Source organism: Spermophilus citellus (assembly GCF_964194105.1).
Source record: "Spermophilus citellus genome assembly, chromosome: 4".
Classification (NCBI taxonomy): domain Eukaryota; kingdom Metazoa; phylum Chordata; class Mammalia; order Rodentia; family Sciuridae; genus Spermophilus; species Spermophilus citellus.
In genome coordinates this window covers 67,300,385-67,322,950 of record NC_138185.1, presented here as the reverse complement: position 1 = coordinate 67,322,950, position 22,566 = coordinate 67,300,385, and the positions used below count along the sequence as shown (strand labels likewise).

The 22,566-nt window shown below is 47.9% G+C and overlaps 2 protein-coding genes across 4 annotated transcripts in view; one reads left to right on the top strand and one right to left on the bottom strand.

Moving 5' to 3' along the window:
* Positions 1 to 1,349: 1,349 nt before the first annotated feature.
* Positions 1,350 to 18,593, top strand: POLG (DNA polymerase gamma, catalytic subunit). Of its 3 annotated transcripts, XM_081290976.1 has the most exons (25): positions 1,350 to 1,504; positions 2,207 to 2,983; positions 5,669 to 5,864; positions 6,951 to 7,115; positions 7,226 to 7,372; positions 7,522 to 7,601; positions 8,390 to 8,572; positions 8,665 to 8,807; positions 8,967 to 9,096; positions 9,933 to 10,169; positions 11,137 to 11,257; positions 11,466 to 11,552; positions 11,836 to 11,943; positions 12,402 to 12,562; positions 13,207 to 13,260; positions 13,364 to 13,481; positions 13,931 to 14,066; positions 14,155 to 14,401; positions 15,672 to 15,794; positions 15,926 to 16,094; positions 16,227 to 16,435; positions 17,354 to 17,387; positions 17,432 to 17,451; positions 17,580 to 17,680; positions 18,121 to 18,593. In XM_081290976.1, the coding sequence occupies exons 2-25, from the start codon at positions 2,367 to 2,369 to the stop codon at positions 18,195 to 18,197; spliced, it is 3,663 nt and encodes a 1,220-aa protein (XP_081147102.1). In that variant the 5' UTR covers positions 1,350 to 1,504; positions 2,207 to 2,366; the 3' UTR covers positions 18,198 to 18,593. The 3 variants fall into 3 exon arrangements, with proteins under 3 accessions (XP_081147102.1, XP_081147101.1, XP_081147103.1); XM_081290975.1 differs by lacking the exons at positions 17,354 to 17,387; positions 17,432 to 17,451 and having other exon boundaries at positions 17,520 to 17,680; XM_081290977.1 differs by lacking the exons at positions 6,951 to 7,115; positions 17,354 to 17,387; positions 17,432 to 17,451 and having other exon boundaries at positions 17,520 to 17,680.
* Positions 18,383 to 22,566, bottom strand: part of FANCI (FA complementation group I) — a 73,048-nt gene continuing 68,864 nt past the window's right edge. The window contains exons 35-38 of the mRNA XM_081290974.1: positions 21,405 to 21,476; positions 20,367 to 20,462; positions 19,563 to 19,670; positions 18,383 to 18,519 (exon numbers count right to left, since the gene is read on the bottom strand). Of these exons, the coding sequence (XP_081147100.1) occupies positions 18,460 to 18,519; positions 19,563 to 19,670; positions 20,367 to 20,462; positions 21,405 to 21,476 (336 nt within the window). The 3' untranslated portion in view covers positions 18,383 to 18,459. The remainder of the gene's footprint in view (positions 18,520 to 19,562; positions 19,671 to 20,366; positions 20,463 to 21,404; positions 21,477 to 22,566) is intronic.

Sequence of the window (22,566 nt, the reverse complement as noted above, 5' to 3'; positions counted from 1 at the left end):
TATCTGGGATTGCTACTAGAGAGAAAGTCACAGGTATATCTAAAACCACTGTGGCTGCTTGCCTCGGCTCATAACTGAAAGGGATGCTAAGTTTCGATAAGAGAATAGAAAAGTAAAAATTATTTATGTTGAGAATCTTGCCTTAGGCATTTTGTAAAAACTTGTCAATGTACAAGGTTATGGGAAAACAAACAGAAAACCCCTCTCACCTTACAAACGTGCATTTCCAGTTGATCCTATTCCCCCCCCCCCAAACAAAACAAAACAAAACAAAACACTGTGAGTACATTAAGTACATCTAAAAAAGTGTATGAAATCTATTTCATACTTTAAAGAAAAGAGCAGTGTATGGAGGAATCCAGGCTCAATGCCAGTAGGCCAGGGCTTCGCATTGCCCCTCCTGGTGGCAGGAGCAGCCTGGTCTGGCATCAGCCTGCAGGGCCTCAGTACCCACTCCCGGAAAAGGTCGACTTTTCAGGTCCAGTCACATGCACAGGTTGGTAGTGGACTAATCTGCTGTGAGCCTTCGTTTCATCTATGCAGCTAGATCTCCAGACTCCGGCCCGGAGGCTCTCCTTATTTCTCATAGGCCTTATTGTGAGTGCTGCAAAAGACGACGGATACCAAAACTTGACACCACCTGAAGGGGACATGGTTTGACTGTGCGGGGGGGGGGGGGGGGGGGGGAGTTCAGGACCTGAGGGCAGAATCCAGGAAACCTAGCGTTTTTCCTCATCAAAACCGCCCAGGACAAGGAGAGGTGGCGTGGGATTGTTTGGGCTGATTAGAGCCCCTTAGCCCCTGCCATCTATCAATTGATTATAAAGTAGGGATGGATGTGCGTCTTCTCCACAATCTTCCACCTGGGTAGGTCTGCTGGCCATGGTATGTTTGAGGATCTAACAAGCCTGGGGCTTCACAGTGGGGCGCTGGGAATGATTGAATGGAGGGAGATTCCCAGATTTCAGCGAGAGAAGGGAAATGAGCAAGAACACTTGCTGTCTCAACTGGAGCAGAGTATGAACTAAAAACTGAAAGCCACCTCCTCCCGACCGCGGCAGGACTCGAACCTGCAATCTTCTGATCCGAAGTCAGACGCCTTATCCATTAGGCCACGCGGCCGCTAGCTACACAGAATGCTCTGCACAACTTACAGTGTCATAAGCCCACTGGTTAGCTGAGACCAACCCACCTGTTTCCTGGAGGGGGGTTGAACCTCGGTTCCCAGCGTTCCGCAGGGAGGACCCGCCCGGAAGTGCCCTTCTCCCCCCGCGGGCAGACCGCTCCATTGGCGGCCTTCCTATTGGTCGCGCTGGGAGTCTCCCGCCTGCTTCTCAGGCGGCCCCGGGACCTAGCGGGGCGCAGACGGGAAGTTGCGGCTGCCAGCGAGGCGGACTGGTCGTCGGAGGCCACACACTACCTGGCGCTGCTCCGGCCGCGCGGAGGGGACCCCGTGTCGTCAGCCTAGGGTCGAGGCAGGCCGACCGGGAAGCACCTGGCAGAGGTTTCCGGCGGGTTTGGCGGGGGCAGGCCGGTCGCCGAGGGGCTGTGCAGCCCCCTTCTCCAGGAGGGGAGCTTGCCGGGGCAGGGCGGCGGCTAGTCCCAGGGCGCACCGCGCGCCTCCGGGGCTGCCCCTTCGCCCCCTGCAGGGCGCCCTCGGCCGGGTCGTGGGTGGGGCCGGGGGAACCGCGGCTTCCCAGCGGGTTCGAACCCAGGCGCCGGATTCCCAGTGCGGGGCCCGGGCCGCGGCGCTCGCGACAATGGCAGCTACCATCTGCCGACTGCTTGCAGAGGGCAGGGCTGCGCGATGTGTGCGCCCTCTATCACCCCAACAGCAGTCTTCTGTGGCAGGTAGACCTAACCCCATTCTACAGAGTAGGAAATTGGGACCTAAAGCGCTTGCCCAAGGTCACACAGCTCGCGATAGCCGGAACCGGGGTTCGAGCCTGCGTGGTGCAGCTCCAGAATCTGCACTCTTAACCTGTGCCGCAGCTTCCCCAAGCTTACTGATGAAGCTCTAAGGACCTCAGTTTCCTCAAGAGGGGTATTGCCATTTCCCAAGGTTGTTTGAGACTTAACAGAAAACATACCTAAAATATCTGGCATAGTGCCTTGGACGCAGTAAATATCCAAGGAACGACGATTATTAATACAACACATAATGTATATGTAACAAATAACACCTTATATCATCTATCTTCTTTAGGATTTGTGGGAGGAAGGCAGGCATGGTCAGACCCATTTCACTGACAGGAAAACAGAGACAGGACGTGTCTCTCTCCAAGTTTTTCACCCAGTAAAAGCAGCCAAACTGGAGGCCAAAGCCAGGTGTCCTGATTCCCAGCGGGGGGCTCCCTGCACCAACCATGAGCCGCCTGCTCTGGAAGAAGGTAGCCGGCGTCACCGTCGGGCCAGGGCTGGTTCCAGCAGCGGGCCGCTGGGTCTCCAGCTCCGTCCTCGACCCCGTCCCCAGCGACGGGCAGCTGCGGCCTCAGCAGCCGCAAGTGCCATCCTCGGAGGGCGGGCAGCTGCGGCACAACCCATTGCACATCCAGATGCTCTCGAGAGGGCTGCACGAGCAAATCTTCGGGCACGGAGGGGAGATGCCCGACGAGGCCGCGGTGCGCCGCAGCGTCGAGCATCTGCAGAAGCACGGGCTCTGGGGGCAGCCGGGCGCGCCCTTGCCAGACGTGGAGTTGCGCCTGCCGCCGCTCTACGGGGGCAGCCTGGACCAGCACTTCCGCCTCCTGGCCCAGAAGCAGAGCCTGCCTTACCTGGAGGCGGCCAACTCCCTGTTGCAGGCCCAGCTGCCCCCCCAGCCCCCGAGCTGGGCCTGGGAGGAGGGCTGGACCCGGTACGGCCCCGAGGGGGAGGCCGTACCCGTGGCCATCCCCGAGGAGCGGGCCCTGGTGTTCGACGTGGAGGTCTGCTTGGCAGAGGGAACTTGCCCCACATTGGCGGTGGCCATATCCCCCTCGGCCTGGTAAGTAGGGGCCAGGGCCAGGGCACTTTAGCACACATAGGGGGCCCAGCTTAATGGTTCAGTGGACACTGTTATTGAGCTCCAGCTATGTGCTAGGACTGCTGGTGTGCTTTAACCCTTGCTTCATGGGGCTCACTTTCTGGTGGGAAGATAAAAGTGGGAAACACCTGGGCAAACAAACGTCAGTGATAATAGAGCCATTCAGAGAATTACATGGAGTGTTATGAGACTTACGGGAAATCACTCGAAATCATCGTGATTGGTTGCCTGTACCCTTCCCCTACTAGCTTCATAAGTGAGTCTGAAAGACATTGAAAGGTGTTTCTGTTTGGGCATGGTGTTGGTTAATTTTGGGCAGGAGAAATTTCCCTTTTGTGGGATTGTCCCAGGCAGTATAAGATATTCAGCATCACCAGCCTCTCCCATAAACTTCAAACAAATCCCAGCATTTCCAAGTACCCCCTCTAGGTGGCATGCCCTTGGCCATCCCAGCTAAGAAACATTCCTTCCTTCCCCCCAGCCTCCCAAGCAGGCATTTTGATCCCAAACAGGTATATCCAATCTCTCTCTTTTCTTTTTAAATAACTTTCTAAGTGCTACCCAAGTTTCTTTTTCAAACAATGATGGCAGTACTGTTTCTCCCCTTTTTTATTCTTCATTCCAGGATTAAAATACTATTTACAACCTTAATGCTTTCAGGCATGGCCAGCAAAAAAAGTTGGCAGTTTCTTTATTCCTATTGGAAGCTACATCTTTGTAAAGAAAGCTGCGAAATGTTATATATGCAGTTGAAAATGGTGAAAGCATGGCTAAATAGATAAGGTAGGCATTAATGGCTGAAAAGAGCAAAACTAGATGATTTCACATTGATTTAGTTCTAGTTTTAATAAGAATCACAGTGCTTATTATGTAACTTGATGGTCAAAGTGAAGGGGAATACCAGCCATCATTAGAAAAGATGAAGTAGGCTTTGGTGGCTGAAAAAAAAATTAGGAAACCAGTGACAAGGATTTATTTTTTGATCTGTTGGTCATTTTTGGCCAGTTAAAGTCCTTTTTTCTTTTTTCCTCTCCTCTTTCTCTTTTACCTCTCCTTTCTCTTTCTGTCCTTCCCATTCTGCCCTCATACTCATTCCATTCTTGCCAGTGGTGCTGGGGGCATTGCTGAGGCCTGAGCATAGACTGGGATCTTCTTTCTAGTAGTCTGTGATGGGTGTGGGGAGGTGCCAGATGATGCCCCTATAGCAGTCCACTTTTAAACTGGCACTCCCTGCCACATGGCTGTGACATTAGGTACCTAACCAGCCCATGGTTTCCAGGGGATAGAGGAAAGCCTTGGACAGCTCTGAGCCTTCTCAGGGCAGGTTCCTAAAGGCTCTTGGTAAGGGCTTTGGTCATCAGGCTAAAGAGACATCACTCAGGTCCTTGGCATTTATTTGAAAGTTACATGAAGACTGTAGTATTAATGACATGGATTCCAACTCATCTTAAATTTATCTAAGTATTTCATTTCAGCTTTCTTTTTTTTTAAATCATAAATAAGTTGTTAAATCATAAATAAGATGGTTCCATGCATAGCTGCAGACCTGTGTGTTGACACCAATATGACTTTTTATTGTAACTAAAGCTTTTATCATCATAGCCTCAAATATTTGGTATTTAGCCTTTCTTCAGTGTTGTTTTTAAGGGCTTTGACATGCTGAATTTAAAAGGGAGAGGGTTGTAGTTTGAGTCCCTTGGAATATTCCCACAATTTGGAGGCTGAGTTAAATTTTGTTGTATTTAAAACTAGAAACCTCTTTTTGAAATAAACTAGTTTTATGCAGTTTGAAACTATTGAGGCAAATCACCCTTCTTCCTTTCCAAAAAGGTTGCAGGGCACTCCTTTGTAATGTTTTGCGGTTGATGTCCACACATGTGGCTTCATCACTCTGATGCCAAGTGGGACTCAACCCTTTGGAGCATCCGTGGCTTCCAACAGGCCTTTTTCAGAGGCCTTTGCCTACACTTAGCCTTTTGAATCTTGAGCAGACTGCAGTCTTCTCCTGAGTCAGTGTCAGACCCCCACAGGCAGCACTCATCCCGTCTCTTCCACCCCCACCCTAGTACATGTACATACATTTTCTCATTCTGGCACTTTCCCTGGTCTCTCACTGAGGGTGGTTGCTTCTATAGGGTGCATGATTTGCTCTTTGTCCTTCAGAATCTTTGCAGCCGTCAGATGACTCATCCTGTACATGTGTGCAGCATTTGTCTTTTTTTGCCACTGTCAATTAAAACAAAAATCTTCACTTTGGGTTCTATTGTAATCACCTATATCTTTTGCTAGCACTTTGAACACAGTTATGTGTTTAAAGAGGGTTTGTCACATTTGTAAAATACCTCAGAGCCGCATACAGATTCTGAATACTGGGTCCTGCAAGGGCCTCAGTGGCCTAGGCCCAGCACCTGCATGTGGCACCCCGTATTGTATCACTTAGCTCCATTTTCATCTGTGAGAGTTTGAAGAAGCTTTGTATTTCCTCTCCACAGTGTACACACGCACCCTGCCCCACTTGACCTGAGGGTGAGGAGCACCCCTTGGAGCAGGACCTGGCATGTGGTGGTGGATATGCAGTGGGTGATATAGAGTAGAAGTTTAATGTCTCCGTGTACCTCTCACCTGTATACCTCTCACCTCCCTCAGGTATTCCTGGTGCAGCCGGCGGCTGGTGGAAGAGCGTTACTCTTGGACCAACCAGCTGTCGCCGGCTGACCTCATTCCCCTGGAGGTCCCTGCCAGTGCCAGCAGCTCCACCCAGCGGAATTGGCAGGAGCAGTTAGTGGTGGGACACAATGTTTCCTTTGATAGAGCCCATATCAGGGAGCAGTACCTGATTCAGGTAAGGTTCCTGTGAACTGCAGGTTCTGATACTGGATAGGCTAAGAGCCCTGATCTCGGTGGCTAAGGAAAAGATTGCTTTCCTGATCACTCTCTCCATCCCCAGAACAAGTCTGGTTCAGAACCTGAGTGTCATAGAGTAATAATGGCCCTTATCTCTGTGTGGTGTTTTATAGCTTAGTAGGGGCCTTTGGAAGCTCTGAGCCACAGCCTATTCTTATTCTGCCTCAGCCACTAATGAGCAGTGAATATCTCTAAGCCTTAGTTTTCCTTTTTTGTATAAAGAGAACTAATAGATGTGATGGTGCACATCTGTAATCCCAGTGACTTGGGAGGCTGAGGCAGGAGGATCACAAGTTCTAGTTCAGCCTAGCAACTTGGTGAGACCCTGTCTCAAAATCAAAAGGGCTAGGAGTGTGGCTTAGTGGTAGAGCACCCCTGCATTCATTCCTCAGTATGTACATGCGTTTGCGTGTTCATGCATGTACACACACACAAAGAAAATGAAAGTGCACCAACAGAAGAAGCTCCCTCATGGGATTTTTTTAGGAGAATTTGAACACACATACATGTCAAACATTCAGAACTGTGTCTGGCATGTGGTGATGACATTTCTTAATTTTATGAAAATTGTTTTTTCACTATGCCTTCACAGTAGGCCTAGGAGAAAGAAAGGCAGGGCAGGGGAGAATACTATTATCGTAGAGCTAAGGGTGCTGAGGCTCAGACAGCCTTGTTGAGTATCTGCTCAGGGCCACAGAGCTTGTGAGGGGCTGGGACTGGGGTCAGACTGGTAGCTCCGAAGGTCTTGTTTTGACCATTCTGTATCCAAGTTGCTCAGAGTGGTTGCTGGAAGCCAGGAAATACTTGCATGTTGGGATCAAGCCAGGCCTGATTCTTCAAGGATGGCTAGGATTTGGGAGGCAGGCCCCTCAGGTCAAAGGCAAGCATAAAGATTTTGTGTCTCACATGTTGGAGACTTCTACAAAGGGAGACTGAAGAGCTGAGATGGGGCTGGGGTTAACACCACTGAAACAGTGGCTGGCTGACCCCTGCACTGTAGTCTACCCCCACCCCCATCCCCCAGGGCTCTCGCATGCGCTTCCTGGACACCATGAGCATGCACATGGCCATCTCAGGGCTGAGCAGCTTCCAGCGCAGTCTGTGGGTGGCAGCCAAACAGGGCAAGCACAAGGCCCGGCACCCTACGCAGCGAGGCCAGAAGTCCCAGAGCAAAGCCAATGGCCACGTGGTGAGAATACATTTCTGGTGGGCAAGCTGCTTGGGACCCCCTCACCAACCAGCCCACCTGTCTGGCTTGAGGCCAGGCTGACCTGCATGTCACTTTCTCTGGTCCTCCAGATCTCATCCTGGGACTGGATGGACATCAGCAGCATCAACAATCTGGCAGACGTGCATCACCTCTATGTGGGGGGACCTCCCTTAGAGAAGGAGCCTCGAGAATTGTTTGTCAAGGGCAGCATGCAGGACATCCGTGTGAACTTCCAGGTAAGGTATTGGTGAGAGGGTCCAGGGAGTTGGGCTTTGGCAGACCTACAGTTGTACTTGGGGAGGTGCAGCTGCCAGGCCTGACCCTGAGACCTGGCAGTGTTAATGGATGGCTGCCCACCCCGCGCCTTCCTGTCACCTTGTTCTAGGACCTGATGCAGTACTGTGCCCGGGACGTGTGGGCTACCTATGAGGTTTTTCAGCAGCAGCTGCCGCTCTTCTTGGAAAGGTGAGGGGAACCTGGGTGGAATCCCTGGGGTTGGTGGGTCCCAGGATCCAGGCCCACTGTCATCAAGTGGCACTGGTTCTTTCTCAGGCTGGGTACTTAGCCTTTCCAGATTCAAAGAGTGGAACCCCACTTTGAATCTGGAAAGGCTATCTTAATCTGGTGGTATCCACGTGGGCCCTGGACTCTGTTTTTACAGAGGCCCAAGGGGTTATACTCATATCTCATGTGTATGGTTCCTATTTATTAAGCACCTGCTCTGCCCTCAGAGAAGCCATGGGCTTCACATCTGTCCTGCTTGTTTATTAATCAGTGAATCTTAGAAAGTGTTCAGTTATAAGTGTCAGCAGATTTCATTCAAAATTTGACTGTGATATCTTCCTCATTAACCTTAAGCAAGTTACTTGGTTTCTCTGAGCCTCAGTGCCCTGAAGACACTGAAATACTTCACTTCCCATTTGTGAGGTACATATGTGATCATTGGTGGTACAGGGAGAGTTATTAAGACTAAAGTCACTCAAGTGGCAGCCATTCTTTCTTTTGTGATGTGTCATTCCCACATTACCTCTGAGAATGGGATATCATTCCCATGTTACAGGTGAAAGAACTGAGGTGCAGATAGAAATGACTGACGCAGGGCTAGGTATAGCGGAGCAGGGATTTAAGTTCCCATTTGACTTTAGAACTGTACCATGGGGTTGGTTGCGTCAAACTTGCCAAACTAGTTTAGGCATTGGGCCAAAGTCTTTCCTCCTGTGGTCATTTACAGCAGCCCTGGTATTTTCTCCAAGGTGTCCCCACCCTGTGACTCTAGCTGGCATGTTGGAGATGGGTGTCTCCTACCTGCCTGTCAACCAGAACTGGGAGCGATACCTCGCAGAGGCACAGAACACCTATGAAGAGCTTCAGCGGGAGATGAAGAAGTCACTGATGGACCTGGCCAATGATGCCTGCCAGCTGCTCTCAGGAGATAGGTAGTCAGGCCTCTGGTGGGCAGGGGACAGGCAGGCATGAGGCCAGGCCTTTGGCTCAGCCTTAACCCTGCTCTGGTGGACTGGCTCTGTAGGTACAAAGAAGACCCCTGGCTCTGGGATTTGGAGTGGGACCTGCAAGAGTTCAAGCAGAAGAAGTCAAAGAAGGTGAAGAAGGAGTCAGCCACAGCCAGCAAGTTGCCTGTCGAGGAGGCTGGGGATCCCATTGATCAGGAAGGTGGGGAGCATGGTTGGGAGATGGGGAGGGTGGTCCCCAGGATGTTGTTAGGACTCAGGGAACCCTTGGAAGTATTATCCCTGCTTTCTGGAGATGACAGAAGTGGGTAGGTCTTCCTGAGTCCCCCTGGTCTTGACTGTCCTCCCCAACTCTGCACAGACCCCGGCCCCCCCAGCGAGGAGGAGGAGGTTCAACGAGATGTCATGGCCCATGCCTGCTTGCAACAGCTGAAGGGCACCACAGAGGTGCTATTGCCCAAGCGGCTCCAGCACCTTCCTGGATACCCTGGGTGAGCCCTGTTCCCTCTAATATATCCAGAGGTTGCCCTTATGCCATCCTTAGAACATCTCTTGTCTGGGCTCCAGTACGGAAGTAGCATACACTTTTGCTGCCATTAATAACTCCATCTTCCAGTCCTGCTTGCATGTGTTTACTCTGATGCCACCAGCTTCCTAGATTCTCACAGTTCAGTGTGCTGAGCACCTGAACTGCAGCAGGAGCAGGTGGCAGGCCAAACCAGCACAAGTGATGTGGAGATCTGTAGTGAGACAGTGAGCAGTGGTGTGGCAGTTCTGACTGTCTGGGGAAATCAAGGAAGGCTTCCTTGAGGTGACCTTTCAGAGTGGAAGAGATGAAAAAAAGGCAGCCAAGTGAATATTAGGGCACCAACTTTGTACCTTCATAACCTAAGAATGAGTCCTCTGGGCATCTTGCTAGCCTCTCCCTGGTAAATAGCCAGTGCAAGAGATGGAGCTCAGAAGGATCTGGTGTGTCTTGAAGGCAGCAAGGGGTGGGTCTGACAAGTGGGGAAGGCAGATCTGCACCTTCTGCTTAGAGGATGCAACAGGCTCGGGAGGGAGCCTAGCTCTGGATGGGTGCTTGTTGATCTTGAGTCCTGATTAGTTCAGTGAGATTGACATAGGGTCTTTCCTTTGGAGATAAGTGAATTATTCAAGGAGATTCCATAGGGCTAATCAAAGCATCTAAAAGGTAGAGATAGTGACTTGTAGGTCTGGGTTACTAGAAAGTCCTAGGACCTTGGAAGGTGGGTGGGGAAGTGGGGTGGGGGGACTTCCTTCCCTCCCCACATCTTCTGACACTGCTTTCCTTTCTGGTGAGGAATAGGTGGTACCGGAAGCTCTGTCCACGACTAGATGACCCTGAATGGACCCCAGGCCCCAGCCTTGTCAGCCTGCAGATGCGCGTCACACCTAAACTCATGGCACTGACCTGGGACGGCTTCCCTCTGCACTACTCAGAGCGACATGGTTGGGGCTACCTGGTGCCTGGGCGGCGGGACAACCTGGCTAAAGTGCCAATGGGCACCACCCTAGAATCACCTGGGGTGGCCTGCCCCTATAGGTGAGGCTCACGCCTGGGCTCCAGGGAGGAAAGGGTTGGAGAAATGACGTCTACTCAGGTTAGTGGGAAGAGCTGGGGTCCAGGAGTCTGGGATCTAATTCTTTTCCATGACTTCCCTGCCCCTCTGGTAGGGGTATTGAAGTGTCCAAGTTGGAGGATAAAGGTCCTGTTCTTGGTCCCAGCAGTGTAGCTGCACTCACAGGAACATGAAAAGGGAGGGCTCTTGGAAAGTACAGGGTAAAGGGGCTTGTTTTTTCTTTCTTTCCTGTATAATTTGAGTACTGATTATGTGCCATGCATTGCTAATAAACCTTTTGCAGTGCTTACCTCATTTGTGCCCCGAGTAGCCCCATGAGATAGGATGGTGTCCCCGTATAATTTATATTTTTGTGTGATGTTTGGGCATAAACCTAGAGCTTTGTGTTTCAACATGCTGGACAAGTGCTTTACCACTGAGCTATACCCAGCCTTGTATTCCCATTTTATAATCTAGTAAGTTAGTTAACCTTTTTGTGATCACAAACCCTGAGCTTTTGAAAAGCGGGTATTGGGAAGCCATGGCACTTAAAGAGGCCCAAAATTACTTAATTAGCCAGGACAGCCTGAGTCACTCTTGGTTTTGCTTTTGTATCAGAGTGGCTAAGATGAGCCTTGCTCCTTTGAGCCCATCCATGAATGAGCAATAGGACCAGCCCAAAGTGGGGCTTTGAGTCTTGACTTTTCTGCTCTCAGCTCTTCAGGCAACTCTGGTATAAGAGGAGCTTGGATTTGAATCAGACCAGGCCTGAAACCTCAGCCTGACACCAGTGTGCTGTGTTTGTCATTTCAAGTCATTCCCAGTCTAAAAAACAGGAAGTGCTGTCCACTTCTGTCTCAGGATTGAATATAGGGAATTGTGGGAGGCCCCCAATGAGTCACCTGGCCAAAGTAGCATCCATTAATTAGGCTGCTGCTGTTCTCTGCCCAGAGCCATCGAGTCCCTATACAGGAAGCACTGTCTTGAACAGGGGAAGCAGCAGGTGGAGCCCCAGGAGGCAGGCCTGGCTGAGGAGTTCCTGCTTTCTGATAACAGTACCATGTGGCAGACGGTGAGGGGGAAGGCTCTGCACCTAAGCCTCAGGGGTGGGACGAGGTGTCTCTAGTCATTGCGGGAAAGGTCTGCCTTTTGGGTGGGGGCTGGCACTGGTTGTTCACTGCCTACCTGCCTGGGGTGTCTGAGTGCCCTGCAGGGTAGGGCTTGTGGATCCAGGCCCATATAGCCCCCTGCCTCTCTGCCTTGGTCTTTGGGCCATCCAGGTAGAAGAACTAAGTTGCCTGGACATGGAGGCTGAGGCCAAGATGGAGAACCTGTGTGCTGCAGAACTGGGTCAACCCCAAGCTCTGGTGAGCGAGGCTCCTACTTAGGGGTTTTCTGGATGGGTACTGGGTGGCAAGGGCTTCCTCTTGTCCACATAGCTCTTCCTCACCAGAGTTCCCTAGGTTTGGGGGGGAGGTTTGGAGAGACTGCCTGGTGCCCCTGTGGCCCCGTACATGTTGGGAGGCCAAGGAGGAAGCCTGAGACCTCATGGCCTTCCTGTCATTTCCCAGCTTACCTGCTCACAGTTTCAGGCCCTTGCTGAATACAGGTTCTGGAACAGGGCCTGATCTAGGTGTGTGGCCCCCACAGACTACTGCTTGTGGCCCCAAGGCCAGCCAGCCCAGTTATCATCATGGCAATGGACCTTACAATGATGTGGATATCCCTGGATGCTGGTTTTTCAAGCTGCCTCATAAGGTGTGTGGCCTGCTTTATGCTTGTCCCATGGTGTCCTGTGCTTGCTCTGCAGTAGGGCTCCAGAGTGACTTAGACCAGTAAACTGTCCTTTTTGAGAGAATGTTAGTATTCATGGGATAGTGTGCACTTTGGGGCAAATGTTGCTATCTCTCTAAGCTTTCATTTTTCTTCTAAAAATTAGATGGTGATGGGTTTTGGTAGAATTAAAAATGACATGTGTCTCACACCACATCTGATAAGTTTTATTGATTGCTATTGTTGAGAGGAGCCAGGTTTGCTTGTTTCTGTATGTTAGTACCTGGCTTCGTATGTGTGTGTTGGCAGGGGGAAACAGTTGAACAGAAAGATGCAGTCAGAATTACCATGGAGAGCTTGAGGTTCTGTTGGGAAGAGCCTAGGGGCTCTCTCTCTGAGGTCTACCCTCTGCCTCCAGCCCTTGTTTCTTTTCCTCTCTCTAGGATGGCAATAGCTGTAATGTGGGCAGCCCCTTTGCAAAGGACTTCCTGCCCAAGATGGAGGATGGCACCCTGCAGGCTGGCCCAGGAGGTGCCAGTGGTCCCCGTGCCCTGGAAATCAACAAAATGATTTCTTTTTGGAGAAATGCCCATAAACGTATCAGGTGGGATGCCATGGGCAGAGAGGCCCATCTGCAGTCCTAGGACTCCTTTCCCCCCTGTTCCTGTCCTGGGGTCCCTGACTTTTCCTGGGCTGCCACAGAGGCCTGGCTACATGTCCTAGTACCATGTTCCTTGAGGAGGTCTTTTATCCTCTCCAGTTTGTTTCACTGTTTATGTAAAGAGAATCATATTGTAGGACGTATTGTATGTATTGTATGATGGCCCTTCCCTGTTCTAACTGAACCACTTGGTTTAATTGCTGGTGCAGTGGGATGTGGCTGAGGATCCTGGATGGTTAGCTGTTCGGACTGGCACATAAATTCATCTTGAAGGCCCCTTCCAAGGTGGTTGTGGCTACAAGCACACTTATGAGTAGAACGTGATGGGTGCCTCATGAATACCCTGGGAGACGAATAAGAAGCTGCCTTGGATACTTGCCAGTTCTCAGATGGCTCATCCTCTTGGTTGATGTTTCGTAGGACCTTGTGTAGAGCCAGGGGCTACCCTGAGTCAAGTTAGTAGGAAAAGGGTTGAGACAAGGCAAAAGAAGAGTTTTCAGCAGCCCAGAAGCTAAGTGGGTATGGGCCATGGTGGGATGGTGGATTTGGCTTCCTAGGGCTATGCCTCAGCCTATCTGTCTTCACAGCTCCCAGATGGTGGTGTGGCTTCCTAGGTCAGCTCTGCCCCGTGCTGTGACCAGGTACATATGGCCTGCTACATGATTGTGGAAAGAGAACTCAGTGGGACATAGCCTAGGGCCAAAGCAAGCTACTGATATTCATTGCCACTCTTTCCCATCCCAGGCACCCTGACTATGATGAGGAAGGCTGCTATGGGGCCATCCTGCCCCAGGTAGTGACTGCTGGCACCATCACCCGCAGGGCTGTGGAGCCTACATGGCTCACTGCTAGCAATGCCCGGGTATGTGTCCTCTGCATCTTTGGCCTCTGTTCTTTCACTCTTAGGTCTTTAGAAATGAGGAGCTCAAAGGGCCTTTGGGGTTTAGCAGAGGGCATGAAAAGGAATCTATTCTGAGCCAGGCAGGCTATAATTCACATCTGGCTTCGGGACTCTTGTCCGTTCCCTTAGCAACATGTTCTAGGTGCCTGCTCGTGGCCACAATACCAGGCATAATAGCCGCAACTGTTTAGATTAGGTCAGAGGCCAGACATGGAGTAGGGGTTCTCTATCTGCCCCATTGCTGAGCAGTAGCCCTCACTAGAAATGTGGAATTTTGAGTACTGCTGTCATTATCTAAAGACATTCCCTCTAGAAAGGCCCAGCATATTCCCAGTTAACTTTGGCTCCAGGAATAGGAATAGGAGTTATCACCTGGTATCTAGGTGAGCCTGACCTCACTCTTTCTGCAGTCTGACCGAGTAGGCAGTGAGTTGAAAGCCATGGTGCAGGCTCCACCTGGCTATGTCCTTGTGGGTGCTGACGTGGATTCACAGGAGCTGTGGATTGCAGCTGTTCTCGGAGATGCCCACTTCGCTGGCATGCATGGTGAGTCTTGCAGGGGCAAGACAGCCCAAACCCTCAGCTAGGCCAACTGTTTCTGAGCTTCCTTTTTCACTCCTGCTTTGTCCTTTAGGCTGCACTGCTTTTGGGTGGATGACACTGCAGGGCAGGAAGAGCAGGGGCACTGACCTACACAGTAAGACAGCTACCACAGTAGGCATCAGCCGTGAGCATGCCAAAGTCTTCAACTATGGCCGCATCTATGGGGCTGGACAACCATTTGCTGAACGCCTACTGATGCAGTTCAACCACCGGCTTACGAGGCAGGAGGCAGCTGAGAAAGCCCAGCAGATGTATGCTGTCACCAAGGGCCTCCGACGGTGAGGATCCTTCTACCCACCTTACTGCCCAGTCTCAGGCCTGTTTATTGCTGCCATCTTTGTGTCACCTGATCTATCTCCCTCCAAAGCTTTGTGACCTAGCTACAGGGTGACTTGTCTTTGGAACTGTTTGCTTGTTTTTTCTGAAAGAGGTAAAGCTGTACTCAGGTTGTCACTGAGTGGTAGCACTTCCACAGCATAAACAGCATAAGAGTCTTAAACTCAAGTGCCTGAGGAATGAGCGCATGAGACAAGAGTTGCCAGGAGAGCACTGTGGGTAACTGCAGAGTGCCGACTGATTCTGACATAGGAGAAGCTTGACCAGGCTTCCAGTTTACTTCTTACCTGTTCCACATACTTATACTGCACTTAGAGCCCTCACAGGCTTCTTGAGGAGGAGAGGTACAGGAACATTTACAGCTTTGTGCAGTATAATGAATATGTGTCCACATTTAATTAGCTCACTCAGTGTGGAAACTAGCTTCCTCATAAAAGAACAAAAGTTGACGAAGTGGCAAATGGGGTAGCAGTGACACATCAGTGCAGGGAAGGGGAGCCTAGTATTGTTGTAGGTAAATGGGGGTGCCTCATAGTTGCATGAGCTGGCTAAGGTCACACCGCAGTGTGTGCCTGGGGAAATGTAAAGGGCAGAGAAAAGGTTTAGGCTTAATTGTGGAGATTCTGAAGGCATCAGAGAAGTTGAACCATAGGATCAGATGGTGACATTCAGGGGACAAGCCTAGTGGTGTGCATGATGGACTGAAGTCTGGGGGTTAAGGAGGATAAGTAGGACCTCCCTATTCTCTGCTTCTCCAAATGCCTTGTACTTTTGAAGAAGCTTCGAGTAATATGTTTTTACCCCTGGCTAAATTCCTTAGCCAGGGCAATTTAGCAAGACCCTGTCACTCCCCCGAAATCTGGAGTGATGGCCATTGCTGCCTCCCAGACACAGTGTCACTCATCATTGGACAGTTCACCATCTCGGGTATTAGGACAGTAAAAATAGTGATAGCTCTTGCATTACAGTCTGTCCTTTATTGGGTACCATGGTGTAGCCCAGGCTTTGGGGCTACAAATGCCCGAATTCCTGTCTGGGCGGCTCCTCTTCCTTGCTGTATGACCCCAGTAAGTCATTTGAGCTTTTGTTTCCTTCTCTGAAATAAAGCCCTGTGGGGGAGAGGTATGACCCCAGGGCTGTTTTGGCAACTGAGTGAAGTGGGTATGGCACCGAGGTGCTCCTATAGGAATCATGGTGGTACACTACCTTCAGGTATCGGCTTTCTGATGAGGGCGAGTGGCTGGTGAGACAGTTGAACCTCCCTGTGGAGAGGACTGAGGATGGATGGATTTCTCTGCAGGACCTGCGCAAGATCCAGAGAGCAGCTTCAAGGAAGTGAGAACTCTGTTTAGGATGGAGGGATGGGTGTGAGGTGGCTCCACAAGAGCTGGGTGCTTTTTTTTTTTTTTTTAGCTCTGAAATGTTGAAAGACAAAGCCTATTCGTTTCTGCTCCTGCTTCCCCCAGGTCATGCTGGAAGAAATGGGAGGTGATTGCTGAGCGAGCATGGATAGGGGGCACAGAATCAGAAATGTTCAACAAGTTGGAGAGTATAGCCACATCAGACACACCACAGACCCCAGTGCTGGGTTGCCGCATCAGCCGAGCCCTGGAGCCCTCAGCTGTCCAGGGGGAGGTAACTTGCCAACCTTTGAAGCAGGGAGTGGGCACCACCAGTTTGACAAATGGGGCCAGAGTGGAGCTCCTGCCTGTGCTCTTAGATTCCCCACCCCAGAACTAACACCTGTGCCCACCTATCCTTCCCTAGTTTATGACCAGCCGTGTAAACTGGGTGGTGCAGAGCTCTGCTGTGGACTACTTACACCTCATGCTTGTGGCCATGAAGTGGCTATTTGAAGAGTTTGCCATTGATGGACGCTTTTGCATCAGTATCCATGATGAGGTTCGCTACCTGGTACGGGAAGAGGATCGCTACCGTGCTGCCCTGGCCCTACAGATCACCAACCTCCTAACCAGGTATGTGGGGCCCATGGCCTCTCTGGCTCAGCCATGTGTTCCTTTCTTGGGTCCAGCTAAGCAGCAGTTTTAAATTTCATCAGCCCAGAAATGAACGTCTTTTAGCTTTTCTAATTTTTAAAATATATTAAAGTCCTAAAAAAAAAAATTGGCCTCAACTTTTTAAAACAATTTGTTGGATTTCAAAGTGTCACATACCAAGGCTAGGTCACCAAACTCATGTTTAGGTCAGGGGAGTTGTTCCAAAGAGTAGTTCTCAAATTTTTCCCCTAGGAATAATACATTTTCCTCAATTCCTAGAAAAGTGAAATGTTTTCCTTTCACCCATAAGTTGGGTGTGGTTGTACACACCTGTAATGCCAGAAACTCAAGAGGCTGGGACGGGAGGATCAAAGTCTGAGGCCATCCAGGGCAATTTAGCAAGACCCTGTCTCAAAAATAGAAAGGACTGGGGAGTGCAGCACCCCTGGGTTCAATCCCCAGTACAGAACAGAACCAAACTTTTGCCCCATAAATGTTTTCTTAAGTGCCACAAGTTTGTTAGTAGTCAGAATAACAGAAAACCCTGCTAATGGGGAAACTCGAATGTGAGTGAAGAAAACACTTTATTAGTTGAATTGTATTTTCTTATAGTAAAATTCCTAGTTTATGTGGGTGAGTAAAATGGTATTACCATTCCATGTTGCTCTGCCACCTAGAACCAGTTTGAAAACCATGATCTGTCCTGATTAATGGGTAAATAACAAATGTTCACAATGCTAACATTGTCACCATTGCCCTCTTAATTATCCCCTATGGGGTTTACTTAACAAAGTCTTCATTTACTGCTCAAACTCTGGCCCAATAATTGGAAATAATTTTATATCAATAAAGTGTAACAAACCGGAAAAATGTGTGTTGTCCATAATTGCATTTCAGTCTCTCAGCAGGAGGTGTAGGCTGTTTGGAGCAGTGCTGCCCTCCAGCTCCCTGGTTGGGACTGGGGAATTGGTGCAGGGAAAGCTCTACTGTAAGGGGTATGTGATGGTTTCTCCTGGTTTCACAGCAGGGGCATGACTGAGAGGGGAGATTGGGTTTCTTTCAGGTGCATGTTTGCCTACAAGCTGGGTCTGAATGATTTGCCCCAGTCAGTCGCCTTTTTCAGTGCAGTCGATATTGACCAGTGCCTCAGGAAAGAAGTGACCATGGATTGTAAAACCCCTTCCAACCCAACTGGGATGGAAAGGAAATACGGGATTCCCCAGGGTGAGCATAACACATTTGTTCCTCATATACATACAATAGTGAGGGGTGGGCCAGAAAGTATAAAGTGGTCTTTGGTCAGAAAACAGGCAACTTGAGGCCCCAGTGAAGAAATCTACTCATGCAATATTCCAGGCTATTTCAGTTTATAAGGTGCCCTAGATCCAAAGTGAATGTGATGTTCAAATCAGAGGTCTGTTTCTAGAAAGCAGTTCATTTATACCTGTCCCTTCTTCAACCAAACGATAAAGTTTTAATGGATTTATTGTATAAAGTCAAAAGTGCCTTTGTTAGGTGGGAAAAAAAAAAAAAATGTGTGCTACAAACACCAAACAAATCAGAAAGCTTATTTTCTATTTGACCTTAAGTTAGGTCCTTTTCTAATTTCTGGGCTCTCAGTTATAAGTCTCAAGGCATCCTAACCAGTTTGCACTGTCTTTCAGGTGAAGCGCTGGATATTTACCAGATAATTGAACTCACCAAAGGCTCCTTGGAAAAACGAAGCCAGCCTGGACCATAGCTCTGCCTGGAGGCACTGTATTTGCTCCTGTGGAGCTTCATCGGGGCAGTGCAGGCTCCCAAACTCAGGCTTTCAGCTGTGCTTTTTGCAAAAGGGCTTGCCTAAAGCCAGCCATTTTTTAGTAGCAGGACCTATCAAGAAGACTCCTTCTAACTGAAGGTGCAATTGATGCCAACTTGGATATGGGCTGTAGGACAAGGGGCACTGTTGTGTTGGGCAAAAAGAAAGCAGACGCCCCAAAGTTCACACTAACTCAGGCACTTCATTTTTTTCTTTTCTTGGCTGGTTCTTCATTCTGTCCCCTGTGCTCTGATGCAGTGCCCTAGAGGGGAGAGAGAATGTTCTATCGTGAGACACCTGCTCTAAGGCAGTGGAAATAAACACAAAAACCCTGTACCTTCTTGCATCAAAGCCTGTTATCAGTCATGTTGCCCCACCGCCATCTTTTTCTACTCATGGGAGATAACTATGCTGAAAAAAAGGGAAGGAGGCATTCCAAAGTAGACTAATTCCCTTAGGATATCTGTTACACTGGGGAATCAAGGGACAAGATGTTAGCCTCAAGAATAAAAATGCTACAGGAGGACCTTCCTGCTTGAATGCCAAGAAGGTTAAAGGGAATGTGGGTGGGGCCAGGGACATTATGGCCCTCAGGTGTGATAATCTGAAATACAGGTTCAAAATTTTTGAGAATCCAGAAAACCAGATGCATTTGTTACTCCTAAGGATACACTGGCCCCTGTTTCAAAGATGCTAAAGGGATGGGAGTATGGTACTGTTAACTGAGGAACAAGCAGGCATTTGAACAGAAGGAAGCACCACCCAATCTAAACAGTAGCCCTACTCTGAAGGCATGTATAATAGGAAGCAAACTGGTTTCCAACTCAGGATGCTAGCTGGTTGTGGTCCACAAAAAGACTGTCACCATCCTCTTCCTAGAAATATCTACCAAAAAGGTTATAAAGTGTGAATTGGATGTTGTGGTGGTGCACTCCGGTAATCCAGTGACTGGTGCAACTAAAGCAGAAGAATCACAAGTTTCAGGCCAGCAGGGGCAATTTAGCAAGACCCTCCCTTAACAAAAAGACTATAGAATGTAGCTTACTGGGAAAGCTTCCCTGGGTTCAGTCTTCAGTATTCAAAGAAAAAAAAGTTATGCAATCTGGACAACTTAACAGGATTTTGTTGGTTCTAGCCCCTCTCTTGAGATTCCTTAGCTTTCATCTTTGCCTGACCACTTCTTAGCCCTTTCTCAATCTGCTGGTTGCTTTTCTCCCACTAATAGGCGGTTGCTCCCAGATAGGCTACTGCCAGTCAGTAAGTTGGGTAGGGCTTGCTGTGCTCCAGACAGAGGTGGCTACTGACCTCTTCACTTTCGTCCTCCCTGTCCTCTCCAAGAACCATGTCCAGGATGTTTCCTTTGATCTTGAAGTCTCGTGAGGTGCTGAGCTTCATGTGCTGCATAAGGTTCACCTGTGACAGGATTATAAGCATGAGGCTATTTTTTTACTCAAAGGTCCTGCTGAGGATAGATAGCTTAAGCCATATTTAGTGTACCTGACAACCCCTTCAGTTCCTAAAGTATATTTCACTGCATAGTTGTCACTGCATTTGTGTATATTTACGAGTATTCTCTCTTCCTACTCTTAATACCAAAGCCAGTTTGGTAAACAAATTATTTTTAAGTATTTAAAAAAACTTGGGGGCTACAGTGGCTCAGTGCTTGCCCAGCATGTGTGGGGCACTTAGGGTTTGATCCTCAGCACCACATAAAAGTAAATAAAGGTATTGAGTCCATCTGCAACTAAGGGGAAAAAATTTTTAAAAACCGGTGGGGATAGAGCGGGTTTGAGATTATAGCTCAGTAATAGAACATGCCTGGGTTCAACCCCCAATACCACCACCAAAAAAAGTTTCAAGTAATGCTCACACCCCACTGTTTTAATAACAACAATAATCTGATGATTATGCAGTGAAAAACAGTAAGCACATACCCTTTTGACCACTTTCCCATCAGTTTCCTACACAATGTTTCCATTCAGGCCATCAGAGCAAAGAAACAGGAATAAATAGTTCAAAATTTTCCTCCATTGCAGTTGTGCTGCTTCAGTTTGCCAGATCCTCTCAACAGAACAAATGTAAATGATAATAAACAATATGCATGTTTACCTTAGATTTTTTAGAAAGGTGGATCAGGAATTTTTCATACTGTTCAATGGCAAAGATGAGGTTAGGGATTGGCTTGGTTTCCCGAAGGACTCTGGCCTAAGGGTAAAGAACACAAGATGAAAATTTCAAGTTCAATGGTTTTTGAAATTTTCCTCTTAAACTGCCATGGCTTTGAAGAAAAACTAGTCAATCATCCAATAAAATGCTATATATTTATATATATATTATTATTATAAATAATATATATTATTATTATAAATAATATATATATATATATACCAATATTCTAAGACTTGTAGCAGTTTAATCTCAGAAGATCTAAATGCCCAGATTGCACTGCATCTTTCCAATTATAATTCCTAAATATTTGTTACTGAAAGACTGGCAGGACCATTTGCAGAAACAAGTCTACTTCCTATTCCTGAAACAATGAGTAGCACTAGCTCTAGTTCCTTTTTCTAGTCTGCAAATGAATTTTCACTGCTGGAATTACGTATCTATTCCCTCAATCTGAATTATAACGTGTAGATCCTTTCAAATGTTAAGGTATAAGTGTTCATGCTCATTTTTCAAATCCACAAATACAGACACTATACATTTTTTAAAAAAACTTATAAAAGAATTTAATAGCTGACATTCACATCTGTATTTATGTCTACATAGATTTTTCCAGTATAAATGTACTATAACCTATTTAGCTAGTCCCTATTAATGGACATCTTTAATATTGTTGTCTTTCAAAAAAAGGGGCTAGGACCATCCTGTACCTATGTCTTTACATTTCTGTGTCTTAAAAGTGGAACTGTTATACCAGTGTGTGTGGATCACAAAAATTAAGTAGTTACATCCTCTTCAGAGCTTGTACTCATTTTTGCCTTCGCTGGTAATGTACTGGATACTCATTTTCCTGCACTCTCACTAATTCTCTGATTTCTTAGGAAGCACCTTTTGTGCTCACCAGCTTTTCCTGAAAACAATTTTTATGATCAACAGAGAATGATCAGCACTATACTCTAAGAACCAGTGTCAGCAGCTTACCATGGCAGTGGCAACAGCAGTTTTCTCCTTTTTCTTCTCTCCCGTATATTTCAGGTTGTTACCCTTCTTATTCTAAAGAAATAAACACACATTCTCTCATTCCTAAAGATTTTTCTGGAGAACTAGAAGATAAGTGGTAATTTTCCTAAAAGGTAATTCCAACAGACAGTCAAGAGTAAATTTGGGTGAACAGGATAATCTGTGTAATAAATGCTGCAAGATGGGGAAATTTTGTGATGCTTTATAATCTTAAGATGGCTCTTTTAATTGTTGGGAGGTATAGTGTCTGACTGTTCTTGGAGCTGGCACATGGAAAGTGAAGGCAGGACAATCATTACTATACTGGGCCAGCCAAGGGACTTGTGAAGGTACAAAAGGATGGTTAAAATGGGAAGTGTCAAGGTGGCAGCAGGAATAGGCATTTTCCTGTTGAGTAGCTGTATAAGAGAAAGGAAATTAAGGGCGCTATCCAGGGGCCAGTAATATTCCCACTTAGAGGTTATCACTACATGTCTAACATGCACTGCAGTCAAACTAGATGGGGTCAATTTTCAGATCTGCCTCTTACTAGCTGTCTGTCCTTGGACATTTCAAATAACCTTTAATTTAGGGATAACTACTGATCACAAAACAGCAGGAAGAATGAAGTGACACATGAAGAGAGCTTAACATGACAGGCATTAGGAAAGGCAAATGTAATCTAATAAAATGAACAAAGTGACTTTGAAATTAAAACAAGGGTGGTATATGTAATCTAACAGCAGTGTCTCACTGGCTGTCATCTAGAACACTATTCTTCCAAATGATAATGTTTATTACTAAAAAAATGTTCTTAAATAGGTTTGAAAAGTACTATTGAACATACCCTCAGGACCTTTAATATGCTAATGCACACTACAAATTAAGATAAATATGGGGGCTAGGGATGTGGCTCAAGTGGTAGCGCGCTCGCCTGGCATGCGTGCTGCCCGGGTTCGATCCTCAGCACCACATACAAACAAAGATGTTGTGTCCTCCGAAAACTAAATAAAATATTAAAATTCTCTCTCTCTCTTAAAAAAAAAAAAAAAAAAAGATAAATATGGTAGGAATATTTCTCACAGAATCTTTTTTTTAATTTCACCTCAGTCTCTACAGGATACTTCCAGAAATGTGGCTTTGC